Here is a 15,134-nt window from a genome sequence, read left to right on the forward strand (position 1 = left end):
CTGACAGTTTGAAAATAGATAACTGAATATTTGCTTTCTTTGTGTATCATTAGAGATATACAGTTATTTATCTCATTAATATATTGACATGTTTAGTTTCTGCTAAAAAGTACTATTTATAAGTTGAACTATTTTGTATTAGCATTCTGATATTCAAGCATTGTCAGTGTTTGGAAGAATTAGAAATCCTTTGACTGTATTGACTTGAAAGTTTCAAATTTTACTCTTGTATTCTACACTATGCTTTCCTGAATTGCTTCTTTGTAGAAAAACTCATGCTTGCTTTTGTCTTGTGGAGAGGGAAGCTAAAGAAGGAGATTTGCTGGAGGATGACAGAATGGAAGGAGAATAAGAAGGAATGAAAAATAGGAATAAGTAAAATGTTGAAAGAGAAGGCAAAGGAGGGAATAAAAAAAGAGAAAATTCAGGCATCACAGACAGGGATCAGAATGTGATCCCTGTCTCTTTCTAAAACATAGCAAAACTGAAAAATTGGAATTTCTATGGATTATACATCTATTGGGAAATAAAATGATTTAAAAAAATTATAATTGAGTTTTACTGTTTTACAACAAAAATAGCAGTTCTAAAGTACATATGAGAAAATAGGGGATATTAATACTTTCTAGTTAGGTATAGAAATACAGATTTATTTTTCTTCTTTATTGCTGACTATGTCATTCAGTGGAGGGGAAGGAAGTATCTGATGCGGATGCCTAGGAAGCAAAACTGTCAAGGAAACTAAATTTTGTGATTCTCAGTTAGGACTACTTGTTAACTCTGTCTTTTTAAGAGCTATAGCTGTGAACATGTATGAATTTTTTTTTAATGTCATAGGTATTGCATAAATAAGAATAATATAAATAGGAATGTGCAATAATTAGGACACAGTAATAAATTAGGACAGAGAGGTACTATTAATATATTTATTAAAATTTTATTACAAGTTTTATGTAATATATAGCTAGCAGACTCAGTGAATTGGCAGATAGTATTTTGTTTTAATAACATTAAAATCAGCAGATGTCACCCTGGATAAGTACGTTAGAATGAATTTTTCCACAGATCTCAGAATTGTAGTTGTTAGAATGGGGAAAATAATAATGTTTTATTCAGAAGAAATAATGAATTTTCCTCTGTTCTTCGATTCAGGAAATGTTTATTGAATTTCATATGTTCTTGGTACTGCTTAAGCCCAGATGATAAAGTAGTGATAAAGACAGAGAAAGTGTTTCTGTCCTGTAGATTCAATCTCTGTGACTGAACAGATGGGAACAGGACTGAAAATGTTAGCTGTTACACATTTCTTTCTAAAACAGCAGGAATGATAAGAGATTATTGTATCCATATTGTGGAGATAACATTTAATAAACCAGCTATCCTTTCTTGGCATGGAGGGCAAGCTGATTTTTGTGTAGTCATCTAGATTTCTTGTCTACTTAATAACAAGGTTGTGAACAAAGGTGAACTCATCCATTCAGGTTGTTTCCTAAAGATGTTTAAATTACTAGTTAAAAAGTTATCAATTGAAGCAGTCATTCTGATGATAAAGGTAACAGTATTGTGTCAGTAAATTTTTCATGTTTTAATGGATTAGTTGGGTGATAGCCTTTGATTTCATTATTCCATATATTTAACATTGCTTTCTAGTGGTTTAAGACAAATCCTGTTTTCTTAAATTTTTATTAACGGAGACTGATTTTAAGTACTGGCTTAAACAGAAATAATTTTAAGTTAAGAATATCCATTTTCAAATTGAGTATGGTCAAGGAGAATTATGTAAGGCTAATAATTAGAAGCACTAATATCTAATATTGTTTTCTTATGCAGGTACATTATCTGCATCATAAAATCATAAAGATCCCATTCAAAGGTTATTTATTTTATATATATACACACATCTATATACTTCTTTTTAGGTCAGCTTATTTCGGATCAAGTGGCAGAAATCGTATCTAAATATGACCCCAATGTTTACAGCATCAAGTATAATAACCAATTAGCAACTCGGACTGCACAAGCTATTTTTGATGACAGTTATTTGGGTAGGTAAAACCAAAATTTACTCATTTTTGGAATTGTGGTATATTTGCTTTTATCTGCTTATGGTCTTCTAAGCAGAAAAATATTTTATGTGAAATAGATTAGGATTTTTTAAAACATACAGAATATACAATTTCAAATTGTTAATGAGTACTTTGGTTATGTTACATTTCAGTAATTGAAATTGAAGAGAGCGATTATTTGTGCAGTGATAATAATAATAGCTAGCTTTTAAGATATGCTTACTGTGTTCTGGGCATTCCTCAAGGTGACTTGATTTGTATTCGCTCATTTAATCCTCACAAGTCAAGCATATTGTATTATTCTCATTTTGTAGGTGAAAACACCAAGGCACTGAGATACAAAATAACTTGCCCAAAGTCATTCGCTTGTAACTTGCTGTTCAGAGATTCAAATGGAGGCATTCGAACTCCTGAAGTTTTATTCATGATGTTAAATAAAAGTTTTGGTCTTTAGGACTTATTAACATGTGTTCTCTCTTTAAATTTCTTTCTGATATATTAAAACAAGTCATATATGACAGAAATAGTACTTGCTGAGAGAATTTATTTGTTGCTTCTTTTTGATGAATTGTAAATTTGCCATTTTTAACAGACTCCTTTGTAAAGTTAATAAGACAATTGTAGTTTTATAATAACAATAGCCTATTTGAGTATTTAACTGAGTTGTTTCATTTAAAATTTATGTGTCATATACATATGAATCTGTTATGACTAGGGGACAAAATATTACATAATTAAAGGAGTTTCTTGAAAATATTTTCAAGGAATGCTTACTCAACAAGCCTGCTGAAGATAACTTCCTTGTCCTGACGCTCCTCCCCTTTGGTTTCCTGTTTAGGTTACTCTGTGGCTGTCGGAGATTTCAATGGTGATGGCATAGATGGTATGAAGTTCTCGAACTATAATCTTTAAAAAAATTAGATTAAGCATTTGAAACATGTGGCATTGAAATTTTTGAACAGTTTGAGCGGCTGGGTGCTGTGGCTCAAGCCTGTAATCTCAGCACTTTGGGAGGCCAAGGCGAGTGGATCCCTTGAGCCCTGGAGCTCGAGAATAGTCTGGACAACATGGCAAAATCCAGCCTCTAGAAAAAATACAAAAATTAGCTGGGCACGGTGACGCATACCAGTGTCCAGATATTCAGGAGGCTGAGGTGGGAGGATCGCCAGAGCCCAGGGACGTTGAAGCTGCCATGAGCTGTGATTGCGCCTGCCACTGCACTCCAGCCTGGGTGACAGAGCCGAGACCCTGTCTCAAAAAAAAAAAAAAAGAAAATTTTAAGCAGTTTGAGCGGCTGGGTGCTGTGGCTCAAGCCTGTAATCTCAGCACTTTGGGAGGCCAAGGCGAGTGAATCCCTTGAGCCCTGGAATTCGAGAACAGTCTGGACAACATGGCAAAATCAAGCCTCTAGAAAAAATACAAAAATTAACTGGGGGCAGTGATGCACACCAGTGTCCAGATACTCAGGAGGCTGAGGTGGGAGGATCGCCAGAGCCCAAGGAGGTTGAAGCCACCATGAACTGGGATTGCACCTGCCACTGCACTCCAGCCTGGGTGACAGAGCCGAGACCCTGTCTCAAAAAAAAGAAAAAAAGAAAATTTTAAGCAGTTTTAAACCATTGTTATGGAATATAACAGAAGAAATGAGAGAGATGTTGGCACACTGGCGAGAGTCCAGGCTAGGTCTGTGCTAAACAACTTCTAGTGGCTGCTGAAATTGAGATGGTTACACTTGGCTTCAGTGCCTTTCCTTTCTGCTGCCTTTTAGCCCCCAACACTGTTAGTCATTTCTTTAGCGTTTTCCTCCTTGCCTTCAGCAAATTCATTCCTCTGGGAGAGGCTTAGTTTCTTCTTTCGTTAGGCATCCTTTGTTGCCTTCTGGGCCATCTCTGTACCGTTATTATCCCATCCTCTCATTGTCCATCCATCTTCCTTCAGAGCTCCATTTCGGAATCACAGACTTTACCAGATTTTGATCACATTTCTGTGCCACGGCCATATCTACCCCACTTCAGTTTGCTCTGTATTATTTTTCATTACTGTACATTTAGTTTTTCTTTGTTCTTAGGTTACTTTATCTTGTCTATTCTTGTTTAACAGTATTACAAATGACTTGAAGGCTTATTTGCATATGTTTGAGAGCCTTCAAGAATTTGTATTTGGTAAATTTTGATTTTATAGTTTAAATATGCTGGGCTATTTATTACAGAGTACCAGTTTTTCTAAATCGATTGTTTGTTTTGAACTGAAGTAGTAAAACTTAAAGCTTGCTGATATAGTCACTTCTTGTCTGCAACTTCCAGTGTTGTCTTAAAAAATGAATAATTTGTTTTTTTGTTTCAGACTTTGTTTCAGGAGTTCCAAGAGCAGCAAGGACTTTGGGAATGGTAGGACAGTTAAAAGGTATTTTTTTTAAAATCTCTAAGTTATCTTCTATTTTACTGGATTTCATATATTTCTGTTTTTCCTTCACAGGTTTATATTTATGATGGGAAGAACATGTCCTCCATATACAATTTTACTGGCGATCAGGTATGCTTCCAGAATATGATCGCCCTCTCCCACTATAAAGGCCACATGTACTCATTGGAGTAGATTTGTGAAATATAAAAGTGTAAAAGTGAACTATAATCTCATCAAATAGATAATTCATCCAACTCTTATCATTTTGGTCAAACTATTATCATTTTTCTTTTGAGTGTGTGTGTGTGTGTATAAACAAAAATTGGTTTACTCTGTATTTTTCATTTTGTCTTGCCTTTTTCACTCAATATTTTATTATCAGAGTTTCCTAATGTCTTAAAACTTTCTTTGGCAGTATCAGAATGATTTAATGATTCCATAACATTCAATATTCTACATATAAGATGGGCTTTACATATTTCATCTTTGCTTTAGCCAAAGTAATTTGGATATTTTGGCTTGTTTTTGTCTGCCTTTTTGTTTTTTTAGGAAATACAACATCACATACACACAAAACCACAAAGACTTTCTTTTTCTTTACTGGTAACATTAAATTCTTTTCTAAGGATAATCTATGCCTTATAATTTTATTAGATGCAACAGAAAGCATGGCACAGGTATGTATTATAGATATTACAAGTGAACTTCATTTGTCCTACATGAAATAAGATATTTCTCAGCTAAAAAATGCTAGTGCTTTTTAAGTATTAGACATTATCTGCAAGGTCAGGCATTTTATAATATTCTCTGTTGTATGTCTCAGATAATTATACCATAAGTTGGTAATGATGAAGAAAAATTTAAACAGTAGGTAGAGAAAAATCTTTCTCAAAGCTTGCAGATCTGGGATCCAAGCCTTTTTGTTCACTTGAGATTGTTGGGCTTTGGGATAGGATTGATAGGATGACTGACTAGACTCATGGTCCCCAGAAACCTCTTCCCATTTCTGTGGCAGTCAGGATTGAGGCACAACCTGGGGAGCCCTGCAGTTGACAGGCAGTTAGGGTTGCTGCAGGGGTGTTCCCTTTGTTCAGTTGTGACTTCTCCAGCTCAAGCAGCTTCTCCTGTCTGGTGACTATGTATGAGTCTGGATCCTACTGCATGCAGTCAGTGATACTTGCTTTATTCTTCTTCTACTATTGGGAAGTGGGGGTGACTAGAGAGGAGTGGGAAACTTGGCTTTTATATGGGTACAAACCTGGGTTTTCCATGCTCAGTCTGTTATTGCATTGGATAAGGTATTTGCTGCTGAAAATTTGGTTCCTTATTTATAAAAATAGGGATGCTGGCAACTTCCTCATGGGACAGTTGTGAGAATCAAAAGAAAACATTTGAATCATAGTGCCCGGGACAAAATGTGTCTCAGTAAATGCCATCCTTTCTTTACACTTCCAAGCCAAACACTGTAGGTCACTAAGGCCCATGAATATTATTCTGTTACACTCTAGTCAGCACATCAACCTTGTACCCCAAGCACAGTATGTTTTATTTCATCAGCTTTGATCTTGTCATTTAAAACAGAACACACCTTTCATTTTCCCAATTACACTGTATCAACCCAAAATAGATAATGTAGGAATCTCCCTTATCATTCTCTCTTGATAGCTGAGCCAATCAAATTTGAGAAGCATTGCTAACTTTCCTTGTTTGGTTTGTTGACTCATTTTTCACCTTACTTTGTATTTAATCTGTCATCTCTTTTAGTTTTGTTTTGCACTTTGAGCTCTCTTTAGAGCTTTCCTTTTTCACATTTATTTACAGCTAAGCTGCTCACCCTATGAAAGCCAGTGGTGTCCTGTGGTAGGGAAAAGGACATTTCTGCTCCCTGTGCATTATAAGCTCATAATAAACCCAAACACATTTGTACTGTGTGTAATTCAAAAGCAAAACCATGTGGCAAGTAATCGATAGAGGTATGACACAAAAATGAGCTCCTTTCAATATCTTTCCAAATAGTAATTTTTAAACAGTAGTAGTAGTTTCACATAGGGGAGCCAATTATTATCTATTATGAATAATTATTTCTTAACCTCATGACATAGGCATCCATATAAAACTTGTTGGGTTCAATCACAACATTTGTCTGTGACTATATATCTTTGTTGGTGTGCTTGTGTCTGATATGTTTTGGGAAATGGAGAGAAAGGGAGATAATAGGGTAGGCCCAAGGAGAATTGATAGTCCTTAGACTTAAATGTCATATGTCAACAACACTGGAATGATATACATGTAATATATTGTGTCCTAGGAATATATTGTATCTAGGAAAACAACAAGCCTCATTACCTGATTGTCATTGTGTTGGTAGAATAAACAAAAGACAAGACATTTAGATTGAAGCACTATATGCAGAGAAAAAAAATAACCCTTTCTATTTGGTACATATCTTACAAATGTTAATTGTCTAAACTAATTGAATGAAATATAAACATTTCATTTTCATCTTTTCATCCAGATGGCTGCATATTTCGGGTTTTCTGTAGCTGCCACTGACATTAATGGAGATGAGTAAGTTTAAAAAAATGTTTCCAGAAAGTTATCTTCTCATGTTTATGAATACTTTACTCAAACTAAACATTTTTTTCTGCTGTTTTTGTATTCCTTTTCTGCTAATCTTTTTGTTTAAGGAAACAATTTGAAGCAACCTTAATCATGAATTCTAGAAAACCTCTATGTTTGTGGCCGGGTGTGGTGGCTCATGCCTGTAATCCCAGCACTTTGGGAGGCCAGGGTGGACGGATCACAAGGTCAGGAGATCGAGACCATCCTGGCTAACACAGTGAAACCCCGTCTGTACTAGGAATACAAAAATTTAGCCGGGCGTGGTGGCAGGCGCCTGTAGTCCCAGCTACTCTGGAGGCTGAGGCAGGAGAATGGCATGAACCCAAGAGGCGGAGCTTGCAGTGAGCCGAGATCACGCCACTGCACTCCAGCCTGGGAGACAGAATGAGATCCGTCTCAAAAATAAAATAAAATAAAATAAAATAGAAAAAAAAAAAAGAAAACCTCTATGTATGTTCTGTTTTTTTCAGTAGCTTTTATAACATGAACAAATAATTGTATGAATTACTCATAGTTTCTTAAAAGAATTAAAGGAAGGTTTGAATTTGAAATGGGTGCTCTGGTAATCATTTTGTGTTTCACTGTGGGTGTGAGAGATGCAGAAAGAGGAAAAGTGAGTTGTAATAAGAAAGAAAATGCCTACTAAGATATGAAATGTGATCTTGCTTTGGTGAGAAGATTCTGTTCTTTTAGTTATGCAGATGTGTTTATTGGAGCACCTCTCTTCATGGATCGTGGCTCTGATGGCAAACTCCAGGAGGTGGGGCAGGTCTCAGTGTCTCTACAGAGAGCTTCAGGAGACTTCCAGACAACAAAGCTGAATGGGTTTGAGGTCTTTGCACGGTTTGGCAGTGCCATCGCTCCTTTGGGAGATCTGGACCAGGATGGTTTCAATGGTAAGATCAAAGTTTAGCAGCTGCAAGTCCCTGATTTTCTGTGTCCCCCTGGAAAAGTCCTGTAACTCCATCTGTAGGAGTCTACACAAGCAAATCTCCTTCCTGGAAAGGTGGATTGTGTGTCAGTGAGTAACACCCCAAATTTAAAGACAGATTGCTATTTTTCTTTAAAAATCAGAGCAAAGATTTCAAAAATTGACTCTCATGAGTTATTATTCACTCAGCCTCAAATTAGAAGGTCAGAATGATTACTTTCTGAAATGAACCTTCATTCCCCTGGCACCTCCTGCTAGCTGGTGGCTTCATGTGTTTCTGCATCCTGCTTAGCAGCAGTGCCCTCTTCTGTTCATTTGGCTACAAGTGTTAAAAAAATGCTTCTAGGCACATTGTCAAGGCAATGCTGACTAATGCATACCTCAAAGATATGATTTCCCATTAATAATTTTAAAGCCATAACTTTGTTGTAGCTGTCCAAAATGTTCTGAGGGATGTTATATCTCCCTTCATGGTGGCATATTGAAAGTATAAGCCTATTCTTTTATAATAGTACCATTTTAATAGTTGTCGATATCTTTAAAAAGGAAAGTTTGCTTTTACTTTAGAACTCTTTTCAGAAACATGAAATATTGGTTACAAATTACCAAGAATTTTTTTAAAAAATCTATTAAAAACCTTTCTAGAGACCACAGAATGGATAGTTGAACTAGTTTGTGTAATCAACAGTATAGTAAGCATATGCCTCCTTAAAACTTAAAGGAAAGGTATACATTAAGAAGAAAACTTTAAAAATACAGATGACTTGTTGTATGTCTCAAATAATAGTGGAAAGGTAAATGTTGTTTGCCCTCAAGATTTCACACCTGTCTTGTGGGTAGGTGATATCATTTACTAGAAGTGTCATCTGGAAGATTAACCCTAGATGTTTCTTTCTTTCTTTTATTTTTTTATGTTGTTTTTATTTTTGAGGCAGCATCTCACTGTCACCCAGGCTAGAATGCAGTGGTGCAATCATGGCTCACTGCAGCTTCGACCTCCCAGGGTCAAGAGATCCTCCCACTTTGGCCTCCTGAGTAGCTGGGACTACAGGCTCCTACCACCATGCCCTGCTAATTTTTTTGATTTTTAGTAGAGCTGAGGTCTTGCCATATTACCCAGGCTGGTCTCTTTCTCCTGAGCTCATGTGATCCTCCTGCCTCAGCAGCACGAAGTGCTGGAATTACAGATGTGAGCCACTGTGCCTGGCCAACCATAGAAGTTTCAGTGGTATGGAACATCTACTCAAAGGTACATTTGCTACCTAAAATAGAGGCTTGAAGATTTTTACCGCCAAGAGAACTTGGCATAAATCAAATGGAGCTACGGTATGAAGTTCATAATAAAATGTGAAAAGAACACTATAGAACAGACCAAATCATTACTTAATGATAACAAAAACTACATAGGAAACACAGGGCTAAGTTTGAGGTTCCACCATGAATAAAGTTAATGAATTCTTTGCTATGTAGCTGAGCCTCTGTCGCCCAGGTTTTCTGGGAAGCCTGGTCATGTTTGCTGTCACCTTGTCTTGATGTTATTCCAGTTACTTTAAAGAAAGTTTTCTCATTATCATGATCTAGCCAACATCTCTTCCAGCTTTCTAAGTTTTTGTTATAATGTATTATCTGTCAGTACAACAAATATAGACAACAGCTTAAAAAATGTGAAGTTTTACAGTGATTTTACAAAGGGGTAAAATATAGATAGATACCATAGAGGATGATTATGGTCTCCCAGGGTTTCTCCTTGGGTCTTACTGTACCAAGCAGTAGACCGTGAATGATAATGTCTTTAGTGAAAAATTATCTGAGCTGTATTTATGTGTAGTATTTAATACATATGTGTAAATATAGTTACATTATGCATATATATGTTCTATTAGTTATAAGTTAGATCTTTTGTTGTTGTTCACACATGCAGACATTAAGTGTCATTGCTCCTGTATTCCTATATTCCTATCTTTCCACCTACCGGCACTCTAGGCATCATCAAGAGGGATATTGAGAACAAAACAATAAAGTTATGTTCCAAAATTTTATATAGCCCAAAGGTAATTATGTGCAGTTTTGATCAGTACTGTTCCAGGAAAAGCAGAGGAAATAAAGAAAAACAGGAAAGAGCAACTAAAATGATCAAAGGAAGAAATTGATTGTGTGAAAGTGTAGGATCTTCCAGACTCAACAGATGATAGTGAAGAGAGAAGATGATTAACATGTATAAAATAATGAAGGGTTTAGAAAGTTGCAGATAATTTTTATTAAACAATCACTCAACATTGGAGCCATCTTTTGTTGGAAAATTATATTTTAACGAATACTTTATATTTTTATTATTTATTGTGACAGGGTCTTCCTCTGTCACCCAAGCTGGAGTGCAGTGGTACGATCACAGCTCACTGCAGACTCGACCTCCCAGGCTCAAGCAGTTCTCCTACCTCACCCTCCCAAGTAGCTGGGACTACCAGTGTGCACCTCCATGCATGGCTAATTTTTGTATTTTTTGTAGAGATGGGGCTTTGCCATGTTGCCAAAGCTGGTCTCAAACTCCTGGGCTTAAGCAATCTGCCTGCCTCGGCCTCCAAAGGTGATAGGATTAAAGCATGAGCTACCATGGCCAGCCTGTTTTAATAAATACTTTATTAATGCATATGTCAGTATAGAAGTTATGCTTATCTTTGTTTTTGTTTTGTTTTGTTTTTTTAGACAGAGTCTCGCTCTGTCGCTAGGCTGGAGTGCAGTGGCACCATCTCGGCTCACTGCAACCTCCACCTCCTGGGTTCAAGCAATTCCCTTGCCTAAGCCTCCTGAGTAGCTGGGACTACAGGCACCAACCACCACGCTTGGCTAATTTTTGTATTTTTAGTAGAGATGGAGTTTCACCATGTTGGCCAGGATGGTCTTGATCTCTTGACCTCGTGACTCACCTGCCTTGGCCTCCCAAAGTGCTGGGATTACAGGTGTGAGCCACTGCACCCGGCCAACTTACCTTTTAAGGCTTAAAAAAGGATAAAAAGAATACTTTTACGTAACTGAGGTACTCATTTTTAAGGATAACAAATTCTTAGTTGGTATTTACTGCAGGCCAGGCACTCTTCTAGGTGGTAAAAATGAGCATAAATGAGAGTCTACTCATGTCTTTAAGAAACTCAGCAACTCAATATCCAATGGGGACAGCATATATGTGTTAAAAAAAAAAAAAAGGCACCTCAATGTGATCATCAGTGTTTGAGATCCCAGGCTTAATGGTCTCATATAAAGGATGAGTTATCAAGGTACCTTATTATCGATGTTTCAGAGGAGCCATGAGACAGTGAGGCATGGCGTATTAAGGAGCTGTGAGACAGCTCGTGTACATTAAGGAAATTGAGGCAATTTGTTATGGCTGGTACTTAGAGTCTGTGATAGGCAAGATACAACATGTCCTTGGTCTCATGAAGCTTATGTTCTATAGCTTATTTTGTGTGGTCATTGAATAAGTAAACAATGGGGAAATCCAGATAGTGATAAAGTTGGTGAATTTTTTAGAAGGCAAGGTAATATAATAAGTTTTGGGATAGAGAGGGTGATAGAGGAAGTAGGGGGTTGAGAGGGGTGTCGCACTGCTGCGTAGGGTAGCTAGGGAATAGCTTGCTGACAGAATGACATTTGATCTAATGTCAATGACATTGATCTATCATTGAGACAAATAGAAGGAATAGAGTTGTAAAAGCTCTGGAGCAAAAGCTGTTAAGGCAGAGAGAACAGCAAATATAAGTCCATAGTTGGCAACTAGCTTGGGGTGTTTAAGAAACAGAAAAAAAGGCCAGGATTGCTGGGAAGAGTAAATAAGGGTAAAAAACTGGATGGTGTGGGGGTGGGGATGGGGAGAAGAATGAGATTTGCATACTAAATAATGGGAATACCAGGTAGGGTTTAGAACTTACTCTAAATGCTTTGGGAACTAATTGAAGGATTTTAAGAAGGGGATGGGTGTGACATGATATGGTGAATATTTGGCCCTTTAGAAGAGAAAGTTATAGAGGCAAGGGTAGAAGTGGGAGGCTTCTTAAAAGGCTGTTTAAAAGCAAAATACGGCAATGACTTGTGTAGGGTGGCAGCAGCAGCAGAGAGAAGTGGGCAGATCGGTAATATATTTTAGAGGTAGAAAAGATCATTTGGTGTTTGGGGTTTTTTAAAGCTTTAAAATGTTATTCATTTATCTTCTTTCAGTGTAAGTTGAGCAAGATCAAGATGAAGTCACAACTTTCAAATTTCTGAGCAGATAGGCTTTTGTTCAGAAAAAACAATACCATCCGTAAATAAATTAACTAGAATTTTGAGAGTGAAAATAAACTTTAGATGAATCTTTTGACGTGTCCTTCTCCCATTCCCTACCTCCTAGTTTTAACGAGGAAGCATTTGTGGTCCAGAAAGTTTAAGTGATTTGTTTAAGGTCGAAGCCAGATCATCTGGCTCTAAATTAATGTCTTTTCTGTACAGTTTTGCTTGAGTTTCCTTGAATTAGATTATTGCTTGTGGATAAAGAGTACCCTACTGAACTTCGAATTAATATTTATCATGATAAATGGGTTCTATAAATATTAAGATCTGTAGAAATAATTACAAGTACTGAAACATTTTTCTCTTCATCCTTGCCCTCTTCCCCCTCTTCTCTCGTTCCTTCCTCATTCTTCCCTTTCTTTTCCTCCTGCTTACTTCTGTCATGCTCCTTCCCCCTCCTCTTTTCCCCCACAGATATTGCAATTGCTGCTCCATATGGGGGTGAAGATAAAAAAGGAATTGTTTATATCTTCAATGGAAGATCAACTGGCTTGAACGCAGTCCCATCTCAAATCCTTGAAGGGCAGTGGGCTGCTCGAAGCATGCCACCAAGCTTTGGCTATTCAATGAAAGGAGCCACAGATATAGACAAAAATGGATATCCAGGTGCTTTCTTATCAACACATAGAGCCCTTAGATTTTTCAGTCCTAATAGCAAATAGTATTAGTTACTGTTCTTGATTTATATTATAAATTATTGCAATTCAGTATTTCATGTGTTGATCAAACCTCTAAAATATTCAAGGCATCATTCCCATCACCTAAGAGGATATGAATAAAAGTCAGCTCTCTTTCCTGGGAGTGTATACAGTACACTCTGAGTTTCTCCTGTAGTCTTTAATGAAATGTCAGAGAAGAGTATTACAGAAGCTATAAACAAAAGCTAAATGCTCATTCTAAGCTGTTTTAATGTTACCTATCTTTTTTATTTTTTTAATTATGTAGAATTTATGTACTTGACTAATAGTTGTGATTTTTTTTTTTTTTTTAAGACAAGGTGTGGCTCTGTTGCCCAGGCTGGAGTACAGTGGCATAATCTTGGCTCATTACAGCCTCCACCTTCTAGGCTGAAGCCATCCTCCCACCTCAGCCTCCTGAGTAGCTGGGACTACAGGCACACACCACCATGCCTGGCTACTTTTTGTATGGTTTGCAAAGAGTGGTTTTTGCCATGTTGCCCAGGCTGGTCTCAAACTCGTGAGCTCAAGCGATCAACCTGCCGTGGCCTCCCAAAGTGCTGGGAATTAATACATGAGTTAATTTAAGCTCATTTTTGTAGCTCATTATTATACCATTTCTGAATGTAAAAAGAGACTGAGAAAGGCAGTTTGCCCAAGTTGCCCCCTGCATGGGTCCAATAGAGCAAGCAAGACCTTTTTCTGGTTCTTATACACTTTGAAGCATTATAAATGTATCTAGGATCAAAATAGATCTTTTCTTTAAATGAAATACAGTGTAGAAAATTTAGATGACCTTTGTGTTGAAACACTTAATACGAGCTCAATATACAAGTATGTTGATCTGTTTCCAGAAATAAGACATGAAGTTGATTCTCATAAATTAATATTATTTTACAGTTTTTTTGTTATAAATGCAATATATTTATTATAGAACTTTTAGAAAATATATCAAAGCATATCTTTTTAATTTTTTTCCTATGCAGTCACACACATTTTTTTAAAAAGGAAATCATGGTTTTATATGCTGTTTATAGTGTGTTTTATTCAACGTTTCAGGAACATTTCTTTATTATTCTTCTAAAACATGAATTTTGTTTCCCTTTGTAACAAATAGCTGTATCATATCTTATTTACCTTATTTTGTGGCATTTTTATCTTTCTTTATAATTCTTTTGCATATCTCTGATTATGTCATTAGGACAAATTCAAGAATCACTGTGTCAAGTGTGTGCACTTCTTTTTTTTAAGGTTGTTAATACACATGGTCAAGTTACCATCCCACTCCCCCCACAGGAAGGTTTTTGTCAACTTTTTAAAGCACTCACCAGCAGTCAATGAGTCATTGTTTTCCCACACTTGTGCCTCTTTTAAAATAATTTTTAACTGTATAACAGGTGGACTGGGTATTTTAACTTAACAGTTTGTGATTCTAGAAATAAGGCATGCGTTTGATTCTTTTTTTTTTTGAAACTAAGTCTCGCTGTGTCACCCAGGCTGGAGTGCAGTGGTGTGATCTCTGCTCACTGTAAACTTCACCGCCCGAGTTCAAGCGATTCTTCTGCCTCAGCCTCCTGAGTAGCTGGGATTACAGGCAGGCGCCACCACACCTGGCTAATTTTTGTATTTTTAGTAGTGATGGAGTTTCACCTTGTTGATCAGGCTGATCTTAGTCAGGCTGGTCTCAAACTCCTGACCTCGTGATCTGCCTGCCTCAGCCTCCCAAAGTGCTGGGATTACAGGCATGAGTCACCATGCCCGGCCATGAGGTTGGTTCTTCACTATACACAAATAAAAATGACTATTTTTACTAATAATCTAATGTATAGTTAAGAATCAACCTCATGTTGTTATTTGTGTATATACATATTCTGTGAATTTCCTTTTTGTGTCTTTTTTTCTTCTTTGCTACTGGGATGGTATTTTGTTTTTCTTTCATTCATTCATTTTTTTTTAAATTTTCACAGTAACTTAAATGTTACGAATATTAACTCCTTAACGCTTGTATGTATTTTCTATTTTGTCACATTTGCATTTTGAGCTTAAAGTTTTAAACTTTTATGTAATCAAATCTCTCTGTTTTTATGTTTTTTTTTTTCATGTGCTTTTCTGTTT

The 15,134-nt window shown here is 36.6% G+C and overlaps 1 protein-coding gene across 3 annotated transcripts in view; it reads left to right on the top strand.

Annotated features, from left to right (window-relative positions):
* Nucleotides 1–15,134, top strand: part of ITGAV (integrin subunit alpha V) — a 93,448-nt gene that overhangs the window by 46,150 nt on the left and 32,164 nt on the right. For all 3 annotated transcript variants that reach the window (XM_025404084.1, XM_025404085.1, XM_025404086.1), the window contains 7 exons: nt 1,920–2,045; nt 2,905–2,949; nt 4,410–4,453; nt 4,542–4,598; nt 6,985–7,037; nt 7,785–7,987; nt 12,757–12,948. In XM_025404084.1, coding sequence (XP_025259869.1) covers nt 1,920–2,045; nt 2,905–2,949; nt 4,410–4,453; nt 4,542–4,598; nt 6,985–7,037; nt 7,785–7,987; nt 12,757–12,948 — 720 coding nt within the window. The remainder of the gene's footprint in view (nt 1–1,919; nt 2,046–2,904; nt 2,950–4,409; nt 4,454–4,541; nt 4,599–6,984; nt 7,038–7,784; nt 7,988–12,756; nt 12,949–15,134) is intronic.

The sequence above is a fragment of the Theropithecus gelada genome, chromosome 12, assembly GCF_003255815.1.
Source record: "Theropithecus gelada isolate Dixy chromosome 12, Tgel_1.0, whole genome shotgun sequence".
In the NCBI taxonomy this organism is placed as follows: Eukaryota; Metazoa; Chordata; class Mammalia; order Primates; family Cercopithecidae; genus Theropithecus; species Theropithecus gelada.